The sequence below is a fragment of the Thunnus thynnus genome, chromosome 24 (genome assembly GCF_963924715.1).
Source record: "Thunnus thynnus chromosome 24, fThuThy2.1, whole genome shotgun sequence".
In the NCBI taxonomy this organism is placed as follows: domain Eukaryota; kingdom Metazoa; phylum Chordata; class Actinopteri; order Scombriformes; family Scombridae; genus Thunnus; species Thunnus thynnus.
Window position 1 is genome coordinate 17,670,390 of NC_089540.1, and position 15,742 is coordinate 17,686,131.

At 37.4% G+C, this 15,742-nt stretch overlaps 1 protein-coding gene across 2 annotated transcripts in view; it reads left to right on the forward strand.

The window, feature by feature from the left end:
• The window catches only part of LOC137177370 (uncharacterized), a 173,001-nt gene that overhangs the window by 130,446 nt on the left and 26,813 nt on the right, over window positions 1-15,742 (forward strand). The window contains exons 1-6 of one of the 2 annotated variants that reach the window (XM_067583638.1): window positions 9,939-10,126; window positions 11,209-11,278; window positions 12,304-12,738; window positions 12,924-14,571; window positions 14,774-15,037; window positions 15,286-15,720. In XM_067583638.1, the coding sequence (XP_067439739.1) occupies window positions 12,351-12,738; window positions 12,924-14,571; window positions 14,774-15,037; window positions 15,286-15,720 (2,735 nt within the window). In that variant the 5' untranslated portion in view covers window positions 9,939-10,126; window positions 11,209-11,278; window positions 12,304-12,350. Of the gene's footprint in view, window positions 1-9,938; window positions 10,127-11,208; window positions 11,279-12,303; window positions 12,739-12,923; window positions 14,572-14,773; window positions 15,038-15,285; window positions 15,721-15,742 lie in introns of those variants that run through there. The other variant, XM_067583639.1, reaches the window with a different exon arrangement.

Sequence of the window (15,742 nt, forward strand, 5' to 3'; positions counted from 1 at the left end):
TCACCCCCCCCACTCATTGATAGTTTGCGGGTGTGGCACCAACCTGCCATTTCCGTTTTTTAATGTTTTCTGGAAGTGCTCCCAAGACATCGTTAGTTTGTTAAGCTGACGTTAGTTGGCTCAAGCGATCAAACGGAAGTGCCGCACAAAACCGGAAGTTGTACCAACTGTCTACTTACGCGTTCCAAAATAAGGTGATTATCACCTTATTAAAGAGAAGGTGAGAGAGATGAGAGAGGTTAGGGATTGATTATTGATCGCTGTGGAGTTGTCAGGAGGCCGAGGAAAGATGGAGGAACACAGGCTATTTTCCTCTCATTCATCGACTGAGAGCACAGAGAGGTTGGTGGAGAGAGAGCACTGCACAAAAGATTCATGTCATTCCTCCTTCGCTTACCCTCTCTCTCTTTTTTCTGTCGGTTTTGTTCGGATCTCATTTTCCTCCTTGTGTTTAGAAATATTGAATTAAGAATGAAGATGAGACAAAAGAAAACAACAAGGGAGGATGAAAGGAAAGAAAAATGGATAGAAGGAAGGAAAAGCACACTCATATGCACATAAGCAGTATTTACTTTACTACTACACAGAGCAAATCAGCAGGAAGAAAAGACTTTCCAGTTTCCAATTCACAAATCAAACAAGCGCTCATTCAAACCTCGTCGTCTCCAGTCGTCCCACAACTCACTCCAACAAATTCCACTTCATGGAAACACACACATTTCACCCCGAGACAGAAACCAAACGTAATCCTATGATTCATTTCCATTCAAATAACACAAATCCAAGAGAGTCTTATTAATGATCGCAGTGAATGTAGCCCACAGATTTCTTCATCCATTTATCAGTGTGAGGATGAGTGTGTGTGTGTGTGTTTCTTTTTACATGCATGCATACGTTACGCCCACAGAGTGTAAGCTCACTCGAGGGGTGACATATTTTAGAAAATAATTTATTCTGAAAGAACAAATGGACAACACAGTGTGAGTCGGCTGATCCTCCGTGGCTTTACTGATTTTACGTTAACTGCAAACTGAACTTAGTTGGAAAAACACAACAGCAATGTAAAACAATAACAATACAATATCAAAATCACTGTATAATATTAAAATTTCGATATTTCAAAATACAGTAATCATGCATAAACTAGATATTTCCATTTAAAATCAATAGGCTAATAGAATCACACACACACATACACACACACACACACACACACACACACACACACACACACACACACACACATATATATATATATATATATATATATATAGAGAGAGAGAGAGAGAGAGAGAGAGAGAGAGACCAGTGAAATGTAATAATCACACAAATGGGGATGATGGTGAACACTTTCAGACGAACTCTCCTACATGACATTTCTTGTATGGAGTGAGATTTGTCTCATGATTTGTGAGAACACAACGACAATCTGTGTGTAAACGTGTAATCTGTAAATATAAACACCTTCCACAAATACAGAAAACAGATTTGTAAACTCACAAAAATATTATGCAAATATAAAACGGATCTTCAAATACACAAACAAATTTCACAAATAAAAAAAATATCTGTGAATACATTAAATTAATTTAGAAAATAAATGAAATGTATTTGTGATTATCTTCCTAATGTAGAAGGGTTAGTCTCGCCTTCACCTCACTTTTACCTGCCTCGCCCCGCGTAGTCACTTTTACCTGGCTGGTCACGGCCACTTATGTCACTTCCCCTTTTTGTTAGTATGTTACTTTCCATATAAGGGAAACGCCAACAGCGCAATCAGGTCCCATTCAATTACCATCCGGGCACATTATAAATACTCATTGAATACACACACACGGAGAAGTGTTCTCCTGTCGCGTGTGGCAGAGTGCTATAGTCCTCGGTGATCAGCTGGCAGACAGGGAGTTCGGTCTCTCTGTTCGAGGTGCAGGCAACCCCAGCTTTTGAACACCCAGATCCGCGGGAGACAGATTTCACCTGTAGAGGTAGGCACTAATAGTTGTTGTTGTCTCCTGTGTAGTGTTATATTGAGTTGTATCGAATTATTATGGTAGAGGTAGGATGAAACAATTAAGCATATCATATTGAAGGTCACGGTTGGATATTTGGGATTTTTTATTTTTATTTTTTTCTTTTCTTTTAGGATTGTTTGTTACTGTTTTGCCTATAGTTTTTTTTCTCTTTCCTTTTTGTTTCTTTTGCTTAGTTATATTTAGTGTTTTTGCCTCTTTTGGTTTAGTATATTTTAACTGATTGGAGGATTGGTTGATTTGTGTTATCAGACGAATCCACTACGCCTGAAGGACCCCGTCAGGTGTATTTATGCTGTTTCTGTGCCCCTTTATTTAGCTTGAGATACCCGGGCTGTACTGTGTGGGGGCTCTAGCCGTATGAGTTGTTGTGCCCCTGCATGCAGATAAGTATTACACAGCACTTAGGGGTGTTAGTTTGGTGTGTGTTTGCAGTGGTGGCAGTGCTGCGTAAGCACATGGTGATATAGTCGTGGGAAAAAGCGGTTATCCTGTACCAGTCAGCCTGGCTTGTTAATCATGTTTGTTTTTTTTTCCTTTTAGAATGATCGTGAGGGTGTGTGAGGTATTTTAAACTCTTAAATACCTACTTAGCAGATATTAACTTTATTATATTAATAAATTGGTCTCCGGTTGTATTACAACATTACTGTCATTTTTTTTTTTAATTGATCCTTTTAAATAAATTTTGATACAATTGTACTTGAAGCCACGTCTCTGTTTGCTTTCTTTACACTTATCTTGTGTGTGTTGACCTGTATAGAGTACGTGGTCTTGGGCGAAGCCCAGGTTAAGGTGGGATTAGCCTTACCCTCCAGTTGGGCAGGTCACACTAACATTTACAACTTTCCAACAGGCATTTGTGAACTCAGTTTTTATTTTTTGAAACAAACTTTCCGCCGGTCCGACCGAAAATCCAATCGTATCACTCGGTCATTTGCGGATAGCACGTGATCGCCTGCTGCTGACGTTATTTACGCAGTTCAAAGGAAGAACACGCAGTCTTTCTATGAGCTGTCTTATTTGTTTTTTTTTTTGTTTTTTTTTTAAATAATCAATCAGCAATAAGTAACGTGTATTCATTGTTTTGTGTTAATGTCATACAGTGAGTATTAGAGTGTTTTATTTGTTCTATGTATATTTTCTAGCTCACACTCTCGTCTACATTTTGTTTGAGTGTGAAAGGCACCAGGATGTTTGTGAGCAACGTTCAGCTCTCTGAAGCGATGGTTTGGCTGCTTCTTCAGTTGGCACTTATCAGCCACCTCATCCTTTGTTTGTCATTTATTCTTTCAGATGGGTAAAAGTCACAAAGCACTTCACATCTTATAGTGTAGCCTTACTAATGTAGCTGCAATGTCTGTGTGAACCGCACTGTGATGAATTGTTAAATATGGGACACTGACAGGATAACCATGTATATTAATTAAGGGTTAATTTATTTATTATAATAATGGCAGCCATCTTGGCAGCTTAAAAAGTTCATTGTTCAAGAATTAAAAACAAAATGTTCATAAATTAACTAACAAGCACTGTTACATAGATGCAAAAATACAGTCATTGCTTTTTTACCTCGTGATTAGTTATTTTTACTGACTATGATGTAAATTCTACCAACTCTATAGTGAGCAGTAAATGAAGATTTCAGACACTTATGAATGATCATTTTGTGTCTCCACTGACAGATGTAATGTAGCATAACAGTAATTTATACGTCTTCCATTTCAGAGGTAAAGCATGCTGGGATGATATTTTAACTATTATACATGATGTGGACTCTAGATTTAATTGTTCCACTATTAATATTTATACATTCTAAATATTTTACATTTTAATTACTTAAAGTGAATATAACCTGTAGGTAGCAAATATGCAGTGATTTCACACACAGGATTGGTGTTTGTGTTGTGAGGCAGTAATAGTTCAAAAATGATTTATATTCTTTCCTGATTAATGAAGTGAATTTAATTTAATTTTATACAGGACAGCCATGTACAAAATAGTCCATCTGTAGTGTGTGTGTGTTTGTAATTACGTAGCTGAGATCAAATCCTCACAAAATGTTTCCTCCTTATTGTTCCAGTTTTCATCCTCACTGGTCAGATACTGATGAAGAAATCAGGTTGTTGGTGAATCTGATCTGTGCAGCAGCAGAGAGAGAACAGCAGACAGGAGAGAAGATACTGGAGCTGTTATCAGTGTGCAGTTATGAAACGTTCCCTTTAAATGACAGATACATGGGTGATATTAGGAAGGAATGGGAGTGTCATTTCATTCTGGATCTGTACTCTCAGGTGAAGAACTGTGAAACTGAAACAGTCAGGAGAGTCCTTCCAGCATTAGTCAGTTTTCCAGTCACCTACAGTCTGGTCCATAAACCTGTCAAAGAGAAAGGCCTCCATCCTGCTGGAAGTGCTGAAACTCCAATCAGAGAAGAAAGAAGTGAAGTTGACAGGCTGCTCAGATGAAGAGAGTGAAGTGAGGAGTTTCCTACAGTGTCTGCCTTATATCTCATCTTATGCCTCCTGTGTAGAGCTGCCAGAGGAGGATCAGACTGAGCCTCTGAGTCTGACCTTTGCTGACTGCAGGGCCGTCTCCACCATCCTGAGACACAGCAGCCGCGACACACAGCTGGACCTGAGAGACTGTAAGGTGGAAGACAGCAGTCTGGACCTGCTGTTTCCTGTCCTAGACAGAGTCCTTCTCCAGCAGGAAATAATAACCTAAACCAGAGAAGAAACTTGTTCACAGTAATGTTTCTGCATGGTAACAGTCTGCTCTTTGCTCTGTTTGTCCTGTTCAGAGCCAGTAAAGCTGTCCTCCTCCAGCTGGTGTCCCTGGTTCCTGGGAGCAGTGACAGGGACACAGTGAGACGGGGAGAGTCCCTGTGTAGAGCCCTGGGTGGAGAGCTGGACCTCAGTCACACCACACTGAATCAGAGTGCCTGTGAAGGTTTGGCCCAGATGCTGGACTTCTCTGACAGGCTGACAGAGCTGGACCTCAGTCACTGTCAGCTCACTGACCAGCTGCTGCTCACACTCATCACACATCTGCACAAAGTCCAAGTCCTGAAGTGAGTGTCAGACTGTACAGATACATGTGTTCATGTCACAAATATGTATATAATGCTGTGCCAGCTCTAGGCTAGTAGGTGGCGGAGGTAGTAACTCACAAAAACATATTGCTGACCACAACTGACAGGTGGAGTTGGTGTGAGATTCAAAACAGACAATAAGTTTAATGAGCTGAGAGGATTGCAAGACGGCTTTTCTGAAGAAAAATGTTCCTTCTTAGGGAGGCAAAAAGAGACAGTAACCCTGCTGACAGCTTACAGCACCCCAAGTTTATTATAGAGTTCCCCAAATACACTTTCAAGGGGAGATTATGTTGAATTTAGATTTCAGGAGAGACTGAAGTTGCTGTCAGTGTGTATATGAGAAGACAATTATATCTGTACAGTTAGAGGTTTGGTTTGGTTTAATTCTATCATAAAGCAACCGACACATAACACACTTTTCCACATATTCACAAAGAAAACAATCAAATAAAAACCCAACACACAGAAACACAAAACCAACAAAATAAATCAAACTATTAACAGTATATAAAACTAGTAAAGTGTTAAACATAACACTGAAGAGTAATGACAGAGGATAAAAACACTAAAAGTTCAAATAAATCATTTCCATAGTGGTCGTGCTGACACACATCATGACAACAAAGACTGCTGCGCCTCGTTTACATTACTGACTGAAGGTGCTGACAGATTTAATTATAGTAGCTACTCATTATACTAATTGTATATATTTACTAAAATAGTAAATACATTCACCATCTCTTTTCTTATCATTTATTTTAAGAAAATGTTTTTATACCTGTTTTTTTACAGAACTTTGTACTACAGTAAACATACTGTACTTTTATAATACTGTCTTTACCTAATAATAGAATAGTTTACATTTAGTTATCTGGGTAAATAAACATGCACACAACTAGTTTGCCATTACTGTGTACCATGAGAAGAGCAACAATCTGGCTGCAGATAATCTGTATTCACAGCAGAATTTATTCTGATTCTCCAGAGGAAATGAAGTCTGATGATTTACTTGAAGTAAAAAATATCCTGAGATCTTTGATGGAGTTCATGATGCATCCTGAGGATGATCACTATACTCCAAATTATCTGACTGTTTAAACTTGGAATGGATGTTGAACAGCTCAGCGCTGTGAATTACAGTGTTAGATCATGCAGTAGTGTCAGAAAACTTCAATAATTAATGAAGATACTCAGCTGTGCGATCAAAATGACCGACTGACAGCGTGCACGTACCTGCTACTGTATGAAGACGAGAGGTTTTTCACTGACTGAAGAAAAGATATAATCAGGTGGATTTTAGTTTTTATGATCACAGTTTTAGAGGTGTGTGTCTCTTTGTGTTGGTCTGAGCAGATATCTTGAAGTATTGATGCAATAAAGGTACGATCAGGAGATTAATCAAGATAACGGTAAATTATCTCAATAATGTGATCTTAAAAATGTAAATATAATTTTTACTTGAAATTTTAAATTAGCTATTGCAAGAGATAATGTTTATTTTTATGCCTATTCTTTTATCTTTTTTTTTTTCCTTTTCCTCTTTAAAATACCAGACTCTGTAAATTGCAAAGGCAGACACAGAGACTTTTGATTGTATAAAATAGGTGAAAATATGGCTCTAATGTGAGATCATGGATGTATCGTGGGACTGACAGTGTGAACAGGTGCATTGTGGGAAACAATCTGTGATGCTGTGATCTAGTTATCTTGTTATTGATGAGAGGAACGAAGCTTTCTGAAGTACTGGATCAATATGAAACAATTGCATTAAAAATGGTTCACTGTTTCATCAAGATAACGGTAAATTATCTCAAGAATGTGATCTTAAAAATGTAAATATATATATTTTTTACTTAATATTTTAAATTGGGTATGGCAAGAGATAATGTATTTTTTATGCCTATTCTTTTATCTTTTTTTCAGAGACATTTGATTGTATAAAATAGGTGAAAATATGTTTTAAACTGTTTGCAGCTCAGTGACTTTGTGCCAGAAACAGATGTAGTGAGACGACTCTTGATGCAACAATGCAAAAAGAAAATAATACTCTTTTTTGTTTTTTACCTTCAAATAAAATGACTATCCTGAAATGCTGTGAAATGTACAAATGTAAATATTATCAATAGATAACTGATGAAGTCATGTCTGTAGTTTTTTATCCTTACATTATAATTAATCATACAATACATCATTTTTTATGTGTATATGGATGATTTATTACAGTTAAGGTAAGTATGAACTGTATGAATAATCATCTCTACTATTGTAACATGGAAGGTAACAAGAAGTGAAAAGATATTTGTATTTAAAAGTATTAAATATGATCAACAAGACATATTCAAGTTGGAGTAGATCAGTAAAATACTAAAAGAACAAATTCCTTGGATATTTATCAGTATTCTGCACAGCTATTTCTGCCTACAAATCATAAAAGATACTTGACTGTAGATGAATATATTGTATGAAGCTTCCAGATGAATTATCAGCTTCTCTTTAGGATCTGAATTAAACACTTTTTATTCTCATTCATTCATCATTACATTTATTACCGATAATAAAACCAGTAAGATCTTTCCAAAATATTCTAGTGTGAGAACAAATCCAAAAATAAATGTAGCAATGTTTCAGACAGAGCTTTACAAAATGAACAATTTACATCAACATCAGCTCTAGACTTTGTAATGTGATGTAATGTTAACTGATAACATTTGTGAATAATTATACTTCACTTCTCTTTTTAGTGATTTGATATTTATGTGGTCATATCCATATACATCCACTTTAATGAATAACAGAGTTTATTAACTGCAAGAGAATCATTTCTATTTTATTAGAAAGACACATAAAACACATCAGAGGAAGGCATCTGTTTGTATCAACCTGTCTTCACCTTTTATTTTTTACAATAGACGATCTTTGACTCTCGACTGGCTCTGACGTGAGATCACTGATGTATTGTGAGACTGACAGCGTGAACAGGTGCATTGTGGGAAGCAATCTGTGACGCTGTGGTCTAGTTATCTTGTTATTGATGAGAGAAACAAAGCTTTCTGAAGCACTGAATCAATATGAAACAATTGCATTAAAATGGTTCACTGTTTCGAAATGCTGTCAACCTGCTGGACAACTATTGACAAGAAAAGAAAAATTGTCAAAAATAAAGCCCATTGAAACTTTTCCTGCTACATTTCTATGACTTGTCAACACACTGGTAAAGTTGACTGGTAAAGTTGAGTTATTTTTAATGCAAAAGTAATTAAATTCATCAATGAAGTAATTCACCACGTAATCAAAAAAGTGCATACAACATGCCTGCCCTGAAAGAAGGAGGACCAAGTTAATCCCATGTAATTTTCTACCTACTGGATGTATTTAAATCATATTTTCACTGATCTGGTCCTGGTCTACAGGTAGTGTCCCTACACTCCAAAGCAACCAGAATGTCTAAATATGGTTAAATTGTGAATCAGCAGCCTTTTATATAAGGTCTTACCATAGGAGAAAATATGAAACAGTTGATCTGATTTGATTTCTGAGAAATACTCACTTCTAATCCTAATCCTGATCTAATAAAACTGTAATCAGAACCCAATTATGATAATAATTCATTTCAGGTAGTCACTGATATTGTCTCATCAAAAACAAGAAGAATAGTTTGCCACAAAGCACTATTATTGTGACTATTCAATGGGTATAACCCCCAAAAATGACACAAAAATGCCTCGTAACAGGGAATACCAAGTCAACCCCATGTTTTTACCCACTGGATGTATTTACTGTTGTGTTGTGGTTACCAACAGCACAATAACAACAACACACGGTGAGTTTGTACTTGGCACAGCTGCTCCTGAGAATACTCCTCGATGTCTGTCAGTGGAAAAATGACATAAAAATAAAATAAAATATTCCTGGGTGATGGAGGAAATATTCACATCCTTTGCTTAATAGCATGCAAGTATTATAGCAAAATGTACTTAAAATATATAAAGTAAATGTTCTCATGCAGAAAAATGGCCATTGTGAATGTTATAATATATCATCTATAAGTGGTGCATTAATTAAACTTCACTGTTTTAGTTGAGTTTAGTGGTTAAGAGAGAGAGAGGGAGAGAGAGGTGAGGATATTCAGGCAGAAAGGTATTAACAGTGCAGAAATTGTCCTACACATAAACAGCGTACCTGCTACCCCCAGCTGTACCAGCTCTCGGGGAGGCTGTGACACAGCAGAACTGGTGGTCCTGAGCCCATTTCAACGTAATGAGTCCTCACACCAGGCTGAGACACAGAGGAATTATCATATCTGAACGCTCAAACATAAAACTTAAGTATCAAAAGTAAAAGTGCTTGTTATACAGAAGAATGCCCTCTGTGATCCACATCATCAAAAATATTGGTGAAATATTGGATAATTTGACCTCTTTAGACCTTTAACATTCATTTCAGTGAAAACTATCTGATAAGTTTAGAGAGGAAATCACTCTTTGTGAACTGATAACAACTCATAGATATCTGAAACATGACAAGGAGCTGAAAGTAGACACCGCTTTATAGAAGTCACAGGCTGAAGAGCTTGGAAACCACTGGTTTAATCTTTAACACTGCATTGTGTTTTATATACAGTATATGTAGGCTACTTCAACCTTAATCTGAAAAGTAAAAAGTTGATACTCAAGTAAGAACAGTAGCTCTTCAAGTACTTCACTTGAGTATCACTGTGGATATCTCCTTTTGTTTTACAGTCTGAGTTCATCTTTCAGTCTTTTCTGGTTGAATGGCGACATCTTGTGGATTCAGTGGGACCTACAAGCTTTGCAGAGACTTCATACAGGATGTGTCGTCATACAACAAAAATGAAAGTAAGACAGATCAAGAGTCATTCAGCCGCTGCACACGGGGCTGTGCGGCTGTATTTATAAAAACTTCGAGCAAACACACACAGAGAGAAAGCCTAACCCTCAGTAAGTGATGAGGAACTCAGAGCCTGTGCTGCAGGCTGCAGGTGAGTATAAGGAAGAGCGTTAAAGGTAGATTATAGGCTAGTTGTACCGGAACTTTAGAAGGAGTTTCTGTAGGTGAAAACAGTTGTTATGCGCTTTTTGAGGGCTTAAAATGTTCCATAATGAAGCGGTACCGCGGGTAGTTAGCTATGTATCCGAGTATATAAATGTTTTTAAAGCAAAGATCACAGGGAAAAGTTGCGAACTTTAGAAAAGGGTGTTACGAAAGTATCCATAGCAACGGACAGGGTGCATCATGGGAGCTGTAGTTTTTCTTCTTTTTTGGTATCTAAACAAATCAGACGTTTTCTAACAGCTAAGATCACCAATGTTAAAAGACCGATAGAAGAACTGCTGAAGAACAAGATAGTGAAGCTAGCCCAGAGGTGACGTCACTAACGGAAAAATAACGGAGAAAAAAAGAAAGAAGCTGAACTGAAACTCGGAGCTCACGGTGTTAATTAAGACTGAATATATTGGGGTTTTTTTCTCACATCCAAGAGGAAATAATGTGCGTGTTGTTAACTATACACACACACACACACACACACTCACATACATACATATATATATATTATATTATATATATATATGGAACATTTTTAAGTGTATTTTTTAATGAGACGAGTAAACTTTGTGTTGCTGTCAGTAAAGTAATGCTGCTTAACTGACGACACGTTAGCGCCACCATAACTAACGGTTCCTTTTTGCTTTATTTTTCTCCTTTGTAAGAATTATTTCTTTCCAGCTTTAACTGACCTGGTTCAAAGACGTTCGGATATAGTTTTTTAAAGAAACATTTTCTTTTATTCGGCTGGGAAGCAACACTAATCTAAACAATGGAGGTCGTTTTGGAAGCACCATCAAGCCACATATTTTATTATCATTAGCCTCATTTCCATAAAGTTAACCATTTTCAGCTTTAAGTATAGATCTGGTTTTGTATGAGACTAAATTATATAAATAAATGTTAAAGCAATAATGGATCACATTTCTAACAAGGCCACTTTCAGTCAGTCTGGGAAATCTCTAGCACTATTTACTTGACAATATTCTGTGTTTTTTGGTTGTTTGTTGTGATCAGGAAAATAACATACCAAAGGCACAGAGCAGCTGATGGAGTCCATCATCAGTGGATACTTGGAGGCCTGTGTGTAAGTGTCTTTCTCTGATATACAGTCTGTATGTGTCTGTGTACGACAGGGTCTAGGCCAATAGTTTTTACTTGCTTTTCTTTGTCTTTCTTCTTTGTCAATGCAACATAAATTTTAGTTGGAAAAACTACTTTTATAACAATAATGAAACTATATTATGACATATTTCTTAATAATAGAAAGATGCAGTATAATGTGATTCACAATAGATGGAAAATGCATATACAAAATGGAGAAAAAATGTGTTCAGGTATCTTTTAAAAGTTGCAAATAAGGTACATATTCTCAAATGTGTGTAAATATGTTAAAAGCAGGCTGCAGTTTATTAACCAGGCTCATAGATTGAGCATTACAATATAAGATTGTGTTATCAGTTCAGAGGTGGCTGCTGCCTATTTCTAAGTACGACAAAACATAACTTGGCTAGCTTTTCATGTATGTGGGTCGCCTTTTTGCATTAGACTTTTAGTGAAATTTGGAGTATTAAAATATAGTATCAAGTTTGAAACAAGGAACACAAGAGGGTTAAAACTGAGATTCCTAACAACAAACAAACAGTAAATCAAAGACTCACCCAGAGCTGTAATTTTTAACCCTTTTACGGAGAGTATGATCTTTTTTTAATAATTTGGTGTGTCTGAGAGCTTCTTAAACAATCTCAAAATGACTATGGGTTCAGCCAGGCCTTTCTCCTGTGCAGCCAACAATAAAAATATAATGTGGAGATAAATCTGGCAATATGAGACATAAGGCTATAAAAGACAGATCTGGGGAATATTTTGATTCCCTGCCCTCTCATGTTGGGTAGCATGTTCTTTACAAGGACCAGGTTTCCATCTTGGAAGTGATAAACACCATTAGAATTTAACTTGAACTATTTTTTATCACATAAGCTGCATGGTGTTTAGGCTGGCCTGCAAAAACATTTCCCTGAAAACACTCAACACAATATAATAGTTGATACATTACAGGCAAAATAATTATTTTAATTAATGTTTTATTTAAGCTTGTATTTTGTTCTACAGATCATTGAAGGTTGGTTGGTGTGCAGAGCATATAGAGGAAAGGACACATGGCTTGTACATCACGGTCTGCCTTAGAGTACGTCAAGAGTGCCAGATGCTACCTTGTGAAAGAATTAACGAGTCTCTCTGTGATTGTGGAGAACTTGAATCAGCAAGGAGTTCTCGAAGATGAAGAGGTCAGTAAAATACAAGCAGAGACTGATGACTATGATAAAAGGAGGAACATACTGGACAAAGTCACAAGAAAAGGAGAAGATGCCTGCTATGAGTTACTCAGGATTATTGACATGACGAGGAAGAGGACCTTAGGGAGACCATCGCTCCCTGAAAAAAAGAGTGTCACTTCTACTGGGACCAAAACGTTTGACCTGCACCACTGGATCAGCTGCTTTTCTTTCAAAGACGACACACAAATGGATACAAACTACTTACAAGGTATTTTAAAGGAGCATTCTGATTAATAATTGTCACATTTTTATTAATGACAAATGTCTTGATTTTATATAATGCACATGAATGTGTCTTAGTGCAAATATGTATCCAGTGTTTATTAATAGTGTCCAAGTGCACAGCAGTCAAGTCATTGTACATTTATTTACTCACTGTTATTTTTATTTTAGGTCCAAAGTCATGCCACGACTATCAGGCAAAGTTGAAGTCAAAAGCACAAAACTTATCAAATGAGTTTTGGATGGAAAGCAAAAATCTGTTTGAAGAAAACAACAAGCCTAATCTGTTGTACACTTCACTTGTATTGGACAAACAAGAAAATGTTTCCCCATCTAAAGTAAAAAAAATAAAGAACAAGAAAAGCAAGATGAGTCGCCCTAAGAAGTTAAAGACATACATCCCTGAGGACAAACGAGAAATTTCTCCTAGTGACCTGCTGAAAACAGATAAAAACATACTCTTGATTGGAAAACCTGGAATTGGAAAGACAGCACTCTGTCATGAAATATTGAGACTCTGGGCAGAAAGAGAGAACAAGGAGCTAGATTACATGTTTTACTTTGACATGAGAGAAACATCCCATATCACAGCGGACAAGGGCCTGGAGGATCTTCTTTTCGGGGTGTTCAGTAAACCAGATGAAGGCAAAGAAGAGGTCTTACAGGATATAGAGAAGAACTCTGACAATGTTACAATCATTTTTGATGGAATCACAGATCTCCCCTCTTCATCTGTGGTGCAGAAACTTGTAAAGAAGGACCTGCCTTATGCAAAGATCATCATAACGTGCAGACTGGATGATGAAGAAGACTTCCTTTCTGGAGACTTTCTCAGAGTAGAAGTGAGAGGCTTCAGTGAACAGACCATAAAAACATACTTATCTGCAATTCTCGGTGAGGAACAGAAGAAGGTTCTGTGCAACTTGGAGTTGTTAACTCTTTGCCATGTCCCAATGTATGCTCTGATGGTAGCTGCTTGCTTTTCATCAAAGACGTCAGAAGACTCTCCACAGCCCTGCACTATAACTGAAATATACATCAAAATCGTCCGTTATCGCCTTAAAATGAACAACAAAACAAAAGACACACATCTTAATTCCTTTATCAGCAACAAGAGGGAGGAAATACTGTCTTTGGCTGAGGTTGCTTTTCTTGCAACTGAAGGAAAAACTGTGAACTTGACAGAACTGACCTGTGAAGACAGCTGTGTCCATTCCTTCCTGAAAACACTTGTCATCAACGTTGATCATACTGAATCAATAATCACATGTGCATTTCTCCATTACACAATGCAGGAGTTTTTTGCAGCACTGTGGCTCTTGAAGAATCCAGAGAAAATCAAGGATGTTCTTCAGAAATGCCTCACTGAGGAGAAGAAACACATGAAACATCTGATCCCTTTCATTTGTAGATTGTTGAATGACAAGAAGTACCCTACTTTGATGAAGTGTCTGATTCCAGCTCAGGAGCTCAAGAGTACATCCACCTGGTTCTTCAAGGAAGTGATAACCACATTTTTCACTCGTCTGTGTGACCAAGATGAGACTGATTCTGAGAACTGTGGGATTGACTTCGACATACTGTTCTTATGCCAGTGCTTGTACGAGTCCCAGTGTCCTGAAGCATGTCTCCAGTTTCTGGACAAACTGGACTACCGTCTTGATCTCAGTGGAGAGAGTCTTGATCCCCACCATTGCTGTGCTGTGTCCTATGTGGTCACTCAGTCGAAGGAGAGGAAAACATGGCTGAACCTTAAGGACGCAGTGGTGTCAAAACAAGGAATGAGACGACTACTTGGATGCCTTAAAAATGTCCAATGGTATGTGTGAGCATGTATTTTGAGTGTGAAATTACTGCTTAGGTTAGAGCTTTTCTAAGTAGCTGTGTTACCCTGAACAGGATAAATGAGTAATATGGTACTTATGTTTTAGTATTTACATACGCAGCCTTTTTTCATGACACTTTACCATTAATTACTTTTATAACATGTAAATTGTCTCTGATTATTCTTCAAATTGTAGGTGTGACCCTTTGCCACGGCAGCTGTGGAAGATTTTCCTTCTCAGCGAGGAGCAGATGGACCACATGAGCTTACTTAGCTTGGATGGGAATCAGTTGCACCTTCCAGTTGAAGGTGACAGGAAGCTGTTTGGGAGAGCAGTAAAAGTCATGCAGAAGATTACTACGAAGGTTAATGTGTGCCTCTACTGGGACAGGGCTACTGCTGTCTGCCAAAGTCTGTGTGAGTCCCTCTTAGAGGCTTTGCCAAACATCGGCTCACTCAGGTATGAAGCTTTTGTTTTTGTGTAAAAACATTTGATATACTTTAGGCATAATCCCATGTTAAAACAGCATTTTAGGATTAAATTCTTTTGGTGGTTTAATTATTGGCTTATTATTAACCTTATATTTAATTATATGATTCAGAAGCTTCCTAATGGTTGTTTGTTTATACCTGTATGTGTTTAAATATTAATGAGATATAGTTTTACAGTAAGTGTAATGTTTGATATGTTTGTTTATTATCATTCAGTTTCAGCAGGACCTACAGAGATCCGGATTTACAAGACCAGGAGCGTTGCCATGAGACACTGGAGAGAGAAGACAAGGGCCTGTTACTGGATTTATGCCTGAAAGCAGAAACACTTCACAAAGGAGAAAAATTTAACAATGTAGTGAATATGCTCTTCTCACTGTTTTCTGTGGACACTGACTTGAATAACATCCTTCTTGATTTTTATCAACACGTCAGGACTGAAGGTTGTTTTAGTGTCATTCCAACACTGCAGCGACTCTACCAGTCACCTACAGTCTGGTCCATAAACCTGTCAGAGAGAAAGGCCTCCATCCTGCTGGAAGTGCTGAAACTCCAATCAGAGAGGAAAGAAGTGAAGCTGACAGGCTGCTCAGATGAAGAGAGTGAAATGAGGAGTTTCCTACAGTGTCTGCCTTATATCTCACAGCTCAGGTACTTCACATGAGACATATCA